At 44.0% G+C, this 16125-nt stretch overlaps 1 protein-coding gene across 3 annotated transcripts; it reads left to right on the top strand.

Annotated features, from left to right (window-relative positions):
• The first annotated feature begins 964 nt into the window (after positions 1 to 964).
• LOC136544816 (uncharacterized) lies at positions 965 to 4263 on the top strand. 3 transcript variants are annotated; one of them, XM_066536882.1, is made up of 5 exons: positions 965 to 2594; positions 2662 to 2874; positions 2936 to 3013; positions 3073 to 3451; positions 3532 to 4263. In XM_066536882.1, exons 1-4 carry the CDS (start codon positions 2559 to 2561, stop codon positions 3157 to 3159), a joined length of 414 nt encoding a protein of 137 aa, XP_066392979.1. In that variant the 5' UTR covers positions 965 to 2558; the 3' UTR covers positions 3160 to 3451; positions 3532 to 4263. The 3 variants fall into 3 exon arrangements, with proteins under 3 accessions (XP_066392979.1, XP_066392978.1, XP_066392977.1); XM_066536881.1 differs by having other exon boundaries at positions 2936 to 3451; XM_066536880.1 differs by having other exon boundaries at positions 2662 to 3451.
• The last annotated feature ends 11862 nt before the right edge of the window (positions 4264 to 16125 follow it).

Here is a 16125-nt window from a genome sequence, read left to right on the forward strand (position 1 = left end):
AAAGAGACATAACCAAATACAACTAGGACACCAAGTCCATATCTAAGGAAACACATGACTCTTACATGAATCATACTCTAACAAATATAGAAAAGGAAATCAACTCCTATCTATTTCCTTGTCCGCCTCAATTACGATGGAAATCTCACCGACCTCCTTTCCATCGGCATACTTCCTGTTTCATCGGCAGTAGTCTTCAAGCCTTCCTTCATCGGCATCGACAATAACATCTCCAACCTTATCGGCAACGCCCGAGTCTAAATCAACCTTTCCATCGATCACCACCATTCATCGGCAACCATCTTTACAAGTTGATTTTCATCGGCTGTCAGCGTATACAGTAACTTTTCTCCTGCCGATTAGCCCACTCTGATCATTTTGACACGTGCAAAAAACGGTGTCAATACATGCCCCCCAATTTCGGAGTATAAAACCATTAATGCTCTGAAATTTACTCCAAATAATGTTTGCCTTCGCCCAATTACCGTAACTCATCCTTCAAGCCAAAACTTGATCTGTTATCAAATCTAATCCTGATTCACGCACCTGAGTAAATATCGCACAATTGCCAACCACTCTTGCCCTGATTATGGTTAAGATACCGAAACAATAATACATCGGCAAGATCCTAACATAATAATGCCGTCATTTTTAGAATTAAAATATCCTGTATCGAGATCTCTTCCAAGTCATGATTACTTGCCATCAAATCATCTGTATAATTCCTTGATTATCGTGCAAACAGTTACCATATCCATCTGAACCACCTCGACCTACATGCGCGTGGCATAGAGATAAGTCCAGAATACCCCTACTCCAAGTGGCTTATAAATAGATTTCTCCGGAACGCTCGTTTTCTACCCTCAGACTCCAATCTTTGACATTCTCTCTTTCCGGCGGTGACTCTGACGAACAACTGCGCGACCTCAACCAACAAGAACTTTTCCCCAGCGTCAACCTCGAGTCTCCGGCTCGTGCCCCTATCTACCTCAAGATAATGGCAATCAACTTCGACGTCCCTACGGTTCGTTCCACTTTCGTTACCTTTTACCTCGATTCCTCTGGTCTTTGCGAGTTCATACAGTTGGTAATTTTTTCTCTTTTCTTTTGTTCTTCGGATCCTCTAAACTTAGGAACTGCGCAACAAATTAGTTATTCCAACCGATCAGCCGCATGTCCAATGCCTAGGACCAATGGGCAACCCAGATCCAACTAATCTGATTAATGCAGAGGTTAACAGAATCCCTTTTAGAGCCCAAAATTTCTCTCTGAATTTATGGAAAGATACATTCCGATCTTGACCCAAAACCACCAAAGGGTGGAAAGATTGGTACTTGAGGGTCAATAGGTCGATGCAAGTACACTGGGCAGAACGGAAGCTAGACCAATGCATTAGGCTATCTATTGCCGATATGCAAAAGAACGAGTCAATGATGATTGCAGTTGCTTACTTCTGGTCAGACACAACAAACACTTTTATGTTTGGACATGGCCCAGCTACTCCCACACTTGCCGATGTCTACATGCTCACTGGCTTGGATATTTCAACTGCCGATGAAGGCTCTATCTATGGTAGAAAATCTAAATATAGGGTGAATACCCACAACATCGGCGGTTGGACGGGATACATTCAAGAATGCCAGAGAACCGGGACAGTTAACCAGAGGGAACATGCCACATTCTTGAATATGTGGCTAGAAAAATTTATCTTCTGTGGTCGATCAGTAGGACCAACCAACGCCTTCCTCCCCACGGCTGAACTCTTGGCTAATGGTGTAAGGTTCCCTCTTGGCCGATACCTTCTGAGCTCCACTTATCATCTTCTTCATCAAGTGTCTCAGAAACTTTTGCTTGGCGAACCCATCGGCAACTTAGGAGGCCCATGGTGGTTTATCAACATATGGCTGAATGCCCATATGCACAAACATTTGCAATGGGACTTCTTTGCCCAACAATTCTCACGAGAAATTGCTGAAGACCACGTGCTTGGGGACGAGGAATCGGCAACACGCTTACCCCTCAATTTTGGTGAAGCCATAATTGTCCTCCCTGGAACAGAGGCCAATGAAGACCAGATCGGCAGATTCTTCCAAAGCTTCTACAATGGTCTTTCTCGTGATTATAGGGCCTGAGTACCTTATATTGACGAAGAAAACAGATTCCCCCTTCTTTTCAACTTTGCCGATGACACTCTGAATCAGGATAATGAACTCATGATGGCCATCATTACTCCTAGGGCAATCCCAGTAAACACATTCGGTAGCGAGAAAAACACCAATATTACGTATGAGTTTTACAATCCATCGACAGTATCCCGTTAATTGGCTTTTGGGCAACTGCCAATCAAACTTTGTTTTGCCGATGTGATCAAACCCAGAGAAACAATCACCTGCGGAACAGATTGGAGCAGGGTAGTGTGACTCTCCCCCGATGTCGATACTACAGATGTCGATATATCCGTCTGGACGCCAGTATCTTTCATCACCGAATCATATAAGCAATGGTGACGAGAGTGGAGGGAATAACTGTTTGCAACATCTGCTCACACATATCGGCACATGATCGACCCTGACTACGCCATTCCTGATGACGCAGTAAGTTTCTTTTAACTCCCTTCTGCTTTTTCCTTTCATATATTGGTAACTAACTTTCTCGTGATAGGTTAACAACCCAGCACCATCTATGAGCAAAAGTGGAAAACCCTTCGATCTTCGGCCTATTTCCCCGATATCACCGATCGGCTACAACGCCCCCACCTTAGCTACTTTGACTCACCAGAAGACCCGTGCCAAGACCATCACCTCCAAGTCCAAATTGGCTACAGCTAGGGCCACTCCATTGGCTGCTGCTATAACCCTGATCAAGGCATTCAAGGTAACAACCCTGTTTATTTCTACTCATGCCGATCATAAACTGTATTAACATTAATCATCAGGGTGTAAGAGCCGCTGCTGGATCGTCATCGGCAATTCCTCCGACATCAAGCACCACTACTTCTGACAAACCTTCAGAGGTATTCCTTTGATTTTATATTTTATCTGTTAAATATAATACCTTACACTTGTTTTGCAGCAACAAATGGGTACATCGGCAAGCGTACCAGATGTCCAAGCTCCACAACCAACAAGTGCCGATGCCCCCCCAGCCAACCGTTGCTGAGGCCCAAGCAAAGCGCAAAGCCTTAACAGATGCCGAGGCACAGCCAAAACGACAGAAGTCCATGCCGATCCCCACATCTGCCCTAATGTCTGCAATCCGGCCAGAATCAGTCGATACAACTGAGCAAGCAGTTAATCCTCCTGTACAGGACATACCATCGGTCATCATACCCCAAGAGCCAACCACTGATGAGGCCACAGAGGATATCCCATCGGCAAGCTCAGCCGATCCTCCACACGGCATACTCCAGGCTGCTTCCTCCAGCCAAGTACAGGAAATTGCCTTGAAACAGGTAAGCCGATTGACCTAGTCGATTTATAATATTTATACTTATCCTTAACTAACCAACTAACCTCTTTTTCTTTTTCTCAGGAACAAGACTCCCCAAACAACTTATTTTCCTTTGCCATTGACATTTCTGACGATGATGGAGAGGAAACAAGTTCTTCCCTTGCACTGGGAACAATATCGGTAGAAATTAAGTCCAAGTTGGAAGCTCTCCTGAACTTGTTACAGCAGGATACTGCCCAACTGGTAGATGACTTGGACTTCGCAAAGGCAATTTTCAAAACAATCCGTGGCCAGGTCCCTGCCGATGTCGAAGAAGTACTCTTCCCAGCAGCCCATTTAGAAAGCCGCCAATTGCAATATCAACGGGCTGCTCAACGCATTACCGATAGAGCAGCTCAGGCTCAACTCAAAGAAGAGATGCTACAATTGAAACAGATTGCCGATGAGAAGCACAAGGGCATCAGCAACTTTGAAACTTCGGGTGCTGAACTTAAGCAGAAAATCTTAGATTTATCGGCAAAGAGGATGGCTCTATTGGCTGAATTGAAAGAAGTCGAGGCAGCCTTAACTCATGCCCAACAAGAAGAAAGCCAGCTATCCAATGCCATCAAGGCCCTTCAGCAAGAAAGAGACATCCAGGCTCACAAAGCCTTGGCCATGAAGAAAAAACTCAAGCCTGTGGAGGGTGCTGCCGATGAAGACATCAAAGAAATGAAGGAAGCCGACCAGATTCGTCTGCGTGCGATATTGACTATCCAATCCTTGTTAAACTTGTAAATCTTGTCTATTGCATCGGCACTTTATGAGACATTGACATCCTTGTATAATTCTAGCCGATAGGACTGTTATCGGCACTTATATTTTTATGCATCCATCCAGATACTAGGGTAATATTTCTTTAAATATTTTCCATTTAATGCTCTGGGAAACACAACTCCTTCAAGGGTTTCTAGAATATATGCGTTATCAGGAACAGACTGATTTATCCGATATGGACCTTCCCAATTAGGAGACTACTTTTCAAACTTTGAACTTTTAGTTCCAATCGGTAAAATCAATTTCCAGACCAGATCTCCATCGGCAAACTCCTTTACCTTCACCTTCTTGTCATATCATCTGGCTACTCTTTTCTTATTTTCTTTGATGCTAACTAAAGCCCTTAACCGATGACCCACCACATCTTCCAACTCATCCTTCATAAGAGTATCATAATCATCGGCTGTCAGCTGATTTTGAGAACGTATTCGCCTAGAGCCAATTTTAATTTCCCAAGGTAATACTGCGTCGTGTCTATATACTAACTGATAAGGCGTTACTTTGGTTGCACCATGACATGACATCCGATATGACCACAAGGCTTCATTTAATACTGTATGCCACCTCTTAGGATTTTCTTTAATTTTGCGCTTAATGAGTTTGATGATCCCTTTGTTAGAAGCCTCAGCCTGACCATTAGCTTGAGCATAATATGGAGAAGAATTTAAAACTTTAATTCCCATACCTACAGCAAACTCATCAAATTCTCCCGATGTAAACATAGTACCCTGATCGGTAGTGATAGTTTGAGGAATACCAAATCGGTGAACAATATGCTCTTTCACAAAATCGATCATATTAGCTGATGTCACCTTTTTTAAAGGAATTGCCTCAACCCATTTTGTGAAATAATCGGTAGCAACCAGAATAAATTTATGTCCTTTGCTCGATGGCGGATAAATCTGACCGATGAGATCGATAGCCCATTCCCAGAATGGCCAATGTTTAATTATAGGGTTTATAGCCGATGCAGGCGCTCTTTGAACATTACCAAACTTTTGATACCCCTGACATCCTTTAAAATACTTAAAACAATCTTCAAGAATAGTCGGCCAATAGTATCCATTCCTTCTGATCATCCACTTCATCTTGAAAGCCGATTGATGCGCTCCACACACTCTTTCATGAATTTCACCCATCAAGCTTTTCGATTCATCACTGCTAACACATCTGAGTAAAACTCCATCTATAGTTCGATAATATAATTCATCATCGAGGAGCACATACTTGGTAGCTTGGAACCTTATACGTCTTTCAACCTTTTTATATGGATCCTTTAAATAATCGACAATCTCCTTTCTCCAGTCATCGGTATCGACCGCCGATGTTAGCATTTCCTGAATAGGCTGATACCCTGAAGCATGCTAAGCTAGTCGATTAGCCTCTTCATTATGCAGTCGAGAAATATGTTCAAGACAAAAATCTCTAAACCCTTTCAACAATTGCAAATATCTTTCATAATACGAAATTAAAACTTTACTTCGGCATTCATAAATCCCAGCCAATTGATTTATAACTAGCATATAATCACCAAAGATTTCAACAGCATCGGCACATATCTCCTTCAGCAATTCTAACCCTTTTATCAAGGCTTGGTATTCAGCCTGATTGTTTGTCGATGTAGCAACAATCGACAATGAAAACTCATACTTCCTTCCTTGAGGTGAAATCAACACAATACCGATACCTGCTCCTTCATCACATGTGGACCCATCGAAGAAAAGTGTCCAAGGAGCAACCTTCAGAGAGTCCACTGTATTACAATGCTGAGTGACAAAATCAGCCATAACCTGCCCCTTAACTGCCTTAGTCGATTCGTAACGCAGTTCAAATTTTGATAATGCTAAAATCCACTTACCAATTCTACCACTTAATATCGACATTGACAGCATATACTTGACTACGTCGTCTTTGCATATGACCGTACATTCGGCAGATAACAAATAATATCTTAATTTGACACAAGAAAAGTATAAACACAGACATAATTTTTCGATGGCCGAATACCTTGTCTCAGCATCCACTAATCTTCTACTCAAATAATCAATAACACGTTCTTTCCCTTCAAATTCTTGAATAAGAGCTGAACCGATAACGGTATCATCAGTTGACAAATACAACCTGAAAGGTTTCCCGTGTTGAGGTGGAACTAGCACTGGAGGATTTGTTAAATATTTCTTAATTTCATCTAGGGCTAACTGCTGCTCAGCTCCCCATACAAATTCTTGATCGGCTTTCAATTTAAGTAATGGACTGAAAGCCTTGATCTTACCCGACAGATTAGATATGAATCTTCTAATGAAATTAATCTTACCGATCAAAGATTGCAATTTGGTTTTATTGGCAGGAGCAACCACCTTATTAATTGCATCAATAGACTTCCTACTGATTTCGATGTCCTGCTGATGCACCATAAAACCCAAGAATTGACCTGCTGATACACCAAATGCACATTTATTAGGATTCATCTTCAATCCATGCTTTCTTGTGCACTCCAGTATCTTTCGTAGATCGGCTAGATGTTTTGTGATATCTCCAGACTTAATCACTACATCATCAATGTAGATCTCCACTAATGTGCTGATGTATTCATGAAAAATAAAGTTCATAGCTCTTTGATAAGTAGCGCCGGCATTTTTCAAACCAAACGTCATGACTATCCACTCAAACAACCCTACATGACCTGGACATCTGAAAGCAGTCTTAGGAATATCTTCTTCAGCCATGAATATTTGATTGTAACCTGCATTACCATCCATGAAGCTAATAATTTTATGTCCGGCTGCAGCATCAATCAACAAATCAGCAATCGGCATTGGATAGCCATCCATCGGTGTGGCTTTGTTAAGATTCTTAAAATCAATACAAACACGAAGTTTTCCATTTTTCTTATAAACAGGAACCACATTAGAGATCCACTCTGCATATCGACACTGCCGAATAAACTTCGCCTCAATTAATTTAATTATTTCGGCCTTAATGTCAGGAAGTATATTAGGGTTGCATCGGCGCGCTGACTGCTGATGTGGCCGAAATCCAGATTTGATAGGTAACTGATGTTCAACTATCGATCGGTCTAATCCAGGCATCTCAGTATAATCCCAAGCAAAATAATCTTTATACTCTTTTAACAAATCTGTTATTTGCTGCTTACACATAGAATCTAACTTAGCACTAATAAAAGTAGGTCTTGGCCTATCGCCATCACCAATATCTACTTATACTAAATCATCTGCCGATGTGAACCCTTGACCTAATTTTTCATCATCGGCAAACCTATCCATTAAAACTCTTCTTTGGAACCGACTGCTTGGATCAGTGGAATTTCATAATCAGCCACTCTAAGGAATTCTTTTTCCCAAACTTCTCCTGATATGCATTTAGTTCGCTCATAAGTATCTGATTCTGCCGATGCGATGATATAAGAAGAATCACCAGGGACAAACTCAATCTTATCCCCAATCCACTGTACGAGGCATTGATGCATTATAGAAGAAACACAACAATTAGCATGAATCCAATCCCTCCCTAGAAGCAGATTATATGCACCCTTGCCATTAATAACAAAGAACGTCGTCGGCAAGGTTTTGCTGCCGATAGTCAATTCAACGCATACTGCCCCTTTAGCCGGTGACACATTGCCTTCAAAATCCTTCAGCATCATATCGGTTTTGGCCAAGTCTTGATCTCCCTTATCAAGTTTCCGATACATCACATAAGGCATAATATTAATCGCAGCCCCTCCGTCGATAAGTATCTTAGATACAGGCTACCCATCAACTCTGCCTTTCACAAACAAAGCCTTAAGATGCTGTCTCTCGTCATCAGTAGGTTTCTCAAAAACAGCCATCATTGGATCTAGTGTCAACTGAGCTACTTGATCAGAGAGAACAACTTCTTCCTCATTATCAGATAGTGCCAAAAACTCCATCGGCAACATGAATACCATATTAACATCTGCCGATGGACCCTTATTTTTGTGTTTTACCTGCCACTGCTGATGACCGGACCTCTCATTGGAGGAATTTTCCTCTCGGTATAAATCCTCTTGATGCTCACGTTGCATCCTTCTTTTCTATGTCTTTGTCAGACCCTCCGAGAACCATCGAGGAAACTTGGTCTTCCAAACCGGCTGATAACAGGTCCCAGTTAATTCTACACGGCGTATATTAGGGTCCCTGTAGAATATTTTTTCATCAGGAACTCTTGCGTTTGCCATCTCCTCAAGCTCCTCTTGATTCCTTGGAAAATATCCAGCGCATTTACCAAGCCTTTCATGTACACTAAGTCTGCCCCCCAGCCGATCATGCACTGATGCTCTGCCTCTGATCGGCTCATTGATAAATAAACCCTGATTGCCAGGTTGCAACCTCCTTTCTGACCGATTGACCCCATAATAACCATTGCACTCAGGGCAATTTTTAACAGTTGGCAATTTAATACCTTCTTCCCAGCAATGGATGAAAAACGGGCACCTCCAATGATTTTTATGTCGATACCATTCTTCCCGACGTCTCTCTTCTTGCTGTTGTTGATATTGGTCCTTACGCTGACGCCAACCCTCCTGCTGCCTTCGATGGGTAATCATAATGCCAGGTCGAGGAGGGTTTTTGGAACTACTGCTTTCTCCCAGCAAACCCTTACTTTTTGCATCATCGGTAGTTATCCGATGTTGGGGATCCACTGATGCGTTTTTCTCAGCGGCCTTTGACGTCAATACCTTGGTCTTCCCTTTGGCCTCCATCATATTTGCTGGAAAAGGGTGTTGATTAATTTTCATCGGCTTCTGGGCCTTGGAAGTACCAAACTTAATTCTCCCAGATTCAATAGCCGATTGTAACTGTTGCCTGAACACCTTGCACTCATTTGTACTATATGAAGTTGCATTGTGCCATTTGCAGTACAAGATCTTCTTCAACTCTTCTGCCGATGGGATCACATGATTAGGTGACAGCTTAATTTGGCCCTCTTGAAGCAGAAGATCGAATATCTTGTCGGCCTTGGTGATATCAAAGATAAACTTTTCTGGTTCTTTCTGACCAAAGGGACAAGATATCGGCTTTTTATTCTTAACCCACTCAGCTAAGCCGATAACTAGTTCTTCATCAGAATCAGAATCTCCTACTTCTTCAATAAATGATACTTTTTTACTCCAATTCTTTTTAGGTTCAAAAACCCTAGTATCTTGATCAGAGATTCTTTGCACAAGATGACTGAGGCTTTCAAACTCCTGAGAAGCATATCTGTCTTTAAGATGTGGCAATAACCCTTGAAAAGCCAGATCGGCAAGCTGCCGATCATCCAGCACCAGACTGTAGCACTTATTTTTTACATCTCGTAGCCTTTGCACAAAGCTTTCTACCGATTCATCATTACGCTGTCTCAATTTTACTAAATCGGTAAGCTTCTTTTCATGGCTTCCAGCAAAGAAATACTTATGAAATTATTTTTCTAGATCAACCCAAGTAATAATAGAATTTGGTGGTAATGACATGAACCATATAAATGCCGATCCAGACAAAGATGATGAAAATAATTAAACTCTTAATTCATCTCTGCTAGCTGCCTCTCCACATTGAATAATGAAGCGATTACGTGTTCCATTGTTGATGTATCATCTTGCCCAGAGAATTTAGTGAAATCTAGTACCTTGTACCGATTTGGGAGAGGAATTAAATCATATGCAGGAGGGTATGGAGTCCGATAAGAATAAGTATTGACCTTGGGCTTTATCCCAAACTGATCCTTCATAATTTCTGCTATCTTATCGGCCCAAAAAGCATCAGCCTCCTGCTGACGAACTGGCTGATTTCTACGGGAGGTGCCTGCTGATATCTCTCCACATATCTTTGTGGCCCACGATCTCCAGCAATCGGCATATTTGCCGTTACTTGTGGTCCATTAACCTGTTGGAAAGGATTCATCGGCTGAGCTGCCGATGCTTGATTCTGGAAACCAGCTTGCATATGACCTTGTTGAATCCCTGCAACCTGCTGATTTTGCTGAACTATATGTTGAACAGGTAACTGTCCTGACCAACCATTATTAGAACTTATCGGTACAAAACTTACCGATGGCTGGTAATTTGCTGACATTGTTGGATAATTATAACCAGCTTGAGGCATGAACTGAACCCCAGTTTGACTCATAGCAGGGGCTTTCTACTGCATCGGTAGTAAGCTTGCCGATGGACATGAATTGGGTATTTGAACTAAAGGCATCTGGAAACCTCCTGGAGTTGGTTGCACAGTAGTTGCTGTGGCATATTGAGGCACTTGAGCCATTGGTGAAACAACCGATGGTATAGGAGCTTTTCCTACTGCATCAAACACTTGAGGTAACCCAGGATTGAAAGCAGATGACTCCGGAGGCATACCATATCCCCACCAATTAGCAGGAATCTGGCTATTCTGAGACATAGGGCCTGACATAGCTGATGCCGATAGATCTGTATTAAGCTGAACTCGTCCTCCTGGTAGTACCGGTTCTGATCGTATCGGTGTAGATTGAATATTAGGTAAGCCTGCCGATATTAGAGGAGAAGTAACTTCTGTACCCACAACGGCCGAGGGAGCCGATGGAGTTTTGACAGATGCCGACTCTGGTTGGTGATAGGTAGGCCCAACGTAATGCGGTGACGCTTGTCCTTCTTTGAGAGTTCAAACCATAGCATTATGAACAGTATTGGACAGCACATTGGAATGATTAATCAAAGCATGATTTACTGTAGAATTAACCATCTCTTGAAGTTTACCAGGATTAGAATCAAAGGTAACCTGCCGAGGCAACGGCAAATCTTGCTTCTGGATGACTTGTCTACTTTTGTTCAGGCTAAACGATTTCAGACAAAGCTGCCTGTATTCTTCTACAGCCTTTTCCATAGCCTGCCTCTGCTCTTCCTTAAGATCTTCTTCTGATACCGTGATAATGTTCCCTGAATCGATCTCGAAATTGAACATATTGATCGGATTGATTGGTCCCACTGGGCGTGCCAAAAGATGTGTTGATGCAAAAGTGTATCTGCAAACACAAAGGGCTAATACCCGAATCGATATCTAAAGCGTGCCAGTCGATTTGACCTGTTAATCGACAAGGATGAAGATACGAGCACTTTGGTCCTGACAACAGCGATACGCCCGGAAGTCACGGCCAAGAGGTACTCACACAGAACTCGAGAATCGCCGAAGGTCGCACTGAAGCTATGCAACTCGCCGAATCAATGAGAACTCGTAAAAAGGAAAAATATGCAAATTGACAAAGTCGCCGAAAAGTAAGTAGATGCAAATAGGAGTAAAAATTGGTTTTGATATTGATTTTTTTATTACATTGCCCCTCAATCTATATTTATGCCCTCTTCTAAAGAGACATAACCAAATACAACTAGGACACCAAGTCCATATCTAAGGAAACACATGACTCTTACATGAATCATACTCTAACAAATATAGAAAAGGAAATCAACTCCTATCTATTTCCCTGTCCGCCTCAATTACGATGAAAATCTCACCGACCTCCTTTCCATCGGCATACTTCCTGTTTCATCGGCAGTAGTCTTCAAGCCTTCCTTCATCGGCATCGACAATAACATCTCCAACCTTATCGGCAACGCCCGAGTCTAAATCAACCTTTCCATCGATCACCACCATTCATCGGCAACCATCTTTACAAGTTGATTTTCATCGGCTGTCAGCGTATACAGTAACTTTCCTCCTGCCGATTAGCCCACTCTGATCATTTTAACACGTGCAAAAAACGGTGTCAACACCTTTTGTTGCAGATGTTAATCCTGAGGTGTAGTCCAACCGTTTGCGGGTCCTTCCTTAGAAGAGCGTACCCGTGTGTTGCTTCGGCTTCAGCTTTGAATCCTCCCTGGTGGGCACAGTGGGGATTTTAGCTTCAACCACTATCGTAGTTAAGTTTGTAGCATCGGCTTAAGCTTTCGATAATGTAAAAAGGGAACCTCTAGTATTGTAATCCGTATGTATTAAATTCCGCTGTCACTCTAAAAGCTGGTATTGTAATGTATTTGGATCATGTATTGTATGTGAACTGAAACTTGTAATATTATTTATGTACTTTGCTACTCATTTATGGATCCTGTATCAAACGTGGATGATTTCGAGTTCTTCTAGACGGTGGACTCGACAGACGACCGGATTTAAATTAATCCTAGCTTACTTGGTGATTGGTGGTAAGTGAGTAAGTTTTTGATTAGTTTAGGGCCTGTTTGGCAGGAATTCACCAGCTCCAGATTCACTATTTTTAGCTCAACTCCACCAAAAATTTCCCAAACACCCTAGATCCACCAAATTCAAATCCACCAAAACGGTGGATCTAGAGACCAGATTCACCAAATTGGTGGAGCTTCTCAGGGGGTGCTCCACGAATAGGTGTTTTGTACCTCCTTGTGAAGTTGGATAAAAATTACCCACCTTTGCCACTAGTTACACACCCCTTATCCTTACCGGTTCGATTATTTCCTTTCTTCCCCACCTCACTGGATACGACGCCCTTCTACTCGCGCCTCGCGTCCTCCTCTTCCATCGCGGCCAGGGAGGCTGCGCCGCCCATCCCCTCCCTCCATCCCTCCACTCCAGCGAGCCCTCCATGGCCGGATTCGGTAGATCCAGTCCTACTCGACCTCCTGCACCTCCTTCTTCGTCCACATCCATGGGAAAGACCGCACCTAGGGTTGGGCTTTCTCGTCAGGTACAAGGCGCGGCCACCGGAGCTCCTCCTCCTGGCATCGCGGACATGCCCCCTTCGGCCGGCCTTCAACCCGCCCCAGTCAGCTGGCAGGGAGCCGCGGCCGGCGTTGACCCCGCCATGGCCGGCGCTCAGGCAGGCGCGGGCGGCCTCCAGACCGCCATGGACGACGCTCAGGCAGGCGCGGGCGGCCTCTAGACCACCATGGACGGCGCTCAGGCAGGCGCGGGCGGCCTCCAGACCGCCATGGACAGCGCCCACCAGCATGCCTTGGCTGCCCAACAAGCCTTCCTGGCCGGCCAGTAGCCCCTACCGACTGGCCGGCAGCCCTTTCCGGCTGGCCAGCAGGCAGCCATGGGCGTTGGGGGTGTGGCCACTGGTCAAGCAAGTGGTAGTTCGTCGCAGCAGCAATCGAGGATGCGCGCTCCGTCGACCAACAAGAGGGCAAAAGAAGATGAGGTATAAATTTGTCTTTCAATTTTGTGCAACAATTGTACAGTGCTAGGGAAATCTTGATTTGGGTGATCAAATACTCGTGGGAAATTAATGTCAGGGTGATGCTATGGACTGGACTGATGGTTATACCGCAATTGTTTGTAAGTTTTTTGCCGAGCAAGTTAGAAAAGGAAATCGGCCGAACACACATTTGAACAATGTAGGCTTTATCGAGGTATCTAATAGGTCTTTTCAGTCCACCGGAATAATGTTGAGTAAAATGCAACTAAAGAACAAATGGGACAAGTTGAGAAGGGATTATGGTGCTTGGAGGAAATTAATGAGGAAGCAAACGGGGGTTGGGTTCAATTGGAATATAGGAACTGTCAACATGGATCCCGAGTGGTGGAAGAAGATAACAAAGGTTAGTTTTATTTGTTATGCTATGTACATTTTTATTTTTGCAACTTAGAAATTTTTCTTATTTTGGACGTTCTCATATGTTTTAGGAAATTAGTGGTGTTGGCAAGTTCAAGAAGCCTATCAAAATGAAGACGACTTGAAGGTGATGTTTGGAAACATTGTTAATGAGGAGCAAGATCATTGGAATCCTATGAGTTCCAACCCCATCATACCCCTTGATGATGACACTCCAACTGATGGTGTAGAGGCTGAGCACCCCACTGAGCACCACACTGTTGAAAGATCCTTGTTTGGTTTTGGTAATTGAGTGATAACCTAGGTGGACTAATTGTGTTTATGTGAGATACACAGGTGATTAGTCCACAGGTACATGTGTGTGAGCAACATATGCCATGAAGGTAAAAATAGCTTGGAGATGTTGCAAAGCTCACACATGTGATGATGAAGGAGCTTAAATGCACATGAGACATGACATTGAGTCATATAATCAAGATGGAGAAGATCAAGACAAGACTTGGCTTGATGGACCGGTTGCAAGCGTGAAGGGCAAGTCAAAGGCTTTGGAGTGATGGACCGCGTGGCGGTGAAGCTTGAGCAAGACTTGGCGCCGATGGACGATGACAATGGTGAAGAGCAAGCGAAGTCAAGATCGATGAACCAATATGATCACGTGATGATATGAAGTGGATCATATCATTGTTGATCGTGTTGGTGCATGTATTGCATCGACATTGAAGGAGATGGAATGGAATGCGCAAGGCAAAGGTATAACCTAGGGTATTTTATTTCACCGGTCATAGGTGTGTAGAGAAGTTTATGACCGGGTTTAGGATAGATGGCCGTACTATCAAGAGGGGCAAACTTGTTTGCATATTGGTCATCTAGTGCCACTCGAGTGATCTAACTTTGCATTGTCGCTAGGATCGAGTGGCGTGGCAAGTTGAGTGGCTAACATCCTTTGAGAAATGATTGTGAAAATGCTAACACACATACACATGGTGGTGTACACTTGGTGGTGTTGGCACATTTACAAAGGAGGTGATGTTTGCAGGGTTGAGATGGGTTTGGGTCGGGATTCGACGCTTTTGGGGAAATGGAATGCCTATTTTCTATTGTGCCGGATGCAAATTCTTGTGGTTAGCACATTGGAGCAAGGGTGAAGAAGTTAGAAGTGAAAACGAGTTGATCGCGAAGATGCTGGTGTCGGTCAACTGACCGGATGCTAGATCTGAATGCACCGGACGCTGGCAGGTTGCGTCCGGTCAGGCTGACGTACGATGACACAGAAGCTGGAGTGTGACCGGACACTGGCTACGTCCGATCAAGTGTGACCGGACGCGTCCGGTCGAGGTTAGTACCTTACTGGAAACGACCGGATGCTGGGGGTTCAGCATCCAGTTAGTTGAAGCTGCTGCGTCCGGTCAGGTCAAGTGACCGTTGGAATTGGGACACGTGGCCGTCTGCGGGCGACCGGACGCTGAGGTCCAACGTCCGGTCAACACGACCGGAGCGTCCGGTCGGCCTGATTTTTGCCCAGTGAAGGGGTAACGGCTAGTTTAGCCCTTGGGGCTATAAATAGAAGTGGCCTTCGGCCATGGCTGGTGTGGAGCACCTTGGGGGACTTTGTGTCCATGCTTGAGAGTGCTTGGGAGCCCTTCATCACACATATATTTGATAGTGATCATTCGATTGTGTGAGTAAGCGATTCTAGTGCGATTGCATCGTGAGGTTGCATCGAGTGGCACTAGGTGATCGAGTTGCAAGCCGGTGGTGATTGTTACTCTTGGAGGTTGCCACCTCCTAGACGGCTTGGTGATGGTCTTCGTCGAAGCATGCAAGAAGTTTGTGCGGCGCTCCGGAGAAGTGCTTGTGAGGGGCATTGTGCTCGCCCCGCGAGAGCCGCAAAGAGCAACTCTAGTAAAGCGTGTCATTGAGCTACCCTCACTTAAGGGGTAGGTTCTTGCGGCGTCCGACGTGCGGGCTTAGCGGGTGATGCTAATTAGCCACCGAACCACCAAGTGAGCGGTCGACACAACGGGGACTAGCGTGTTGGCAAACACGTGAACCTCGGGAGAAAAATCATCGTGTCAACCTTTGTTCTTCCCGTTGGTTTGCATCCCCGTTACATAAGCTTGCAATTACTTTCATATACATTGAGCTTATGTTGTTGCTTTAGTAATTAGTTAGTTTGTGTAGCTTGCTAATTACCTTCTTGCTTGTGTAGCATAGAAGTGTCTCCCTTGCGTGGCTAATTTGGTTTGTGTAACCTTGTTAGTCACATTGCTTAGTTTGTGT

Source organism: Miscanthus floridulus, chromosome 3 (genome assembly GCF_019320115.1).
Source record: "Miscanthus floridulus cultivar M001 chromosome 3, ASM1932011v1, whole genome shotgun sequence".
NCBI classification, from domain to species: domain Eukaryota; kingdom Viridiplantae; phylum Streptophyta; class Magnoliopsida; order Poales; family Poaceae; genus Miscanthus; species Miscanthus floridulus.

Excerpts from the sequence above, each read along its gene's own strand:
- LOC136544816 (XM_066536880.1), top strand. The coding sequence starts at position 3,104 with ATGTCCAAGCTCCACAACCAACAAGTGCCGATGCCCCCCCAGCCAACC. Across the intron at positions 3,452-3,531 it reads AGGAAATTGCCTTGAAACAG|GAACAAGACTCCCCAAACAA; the intron begins GTAAGCCGATTG and ends TCTTTTTCTCAG.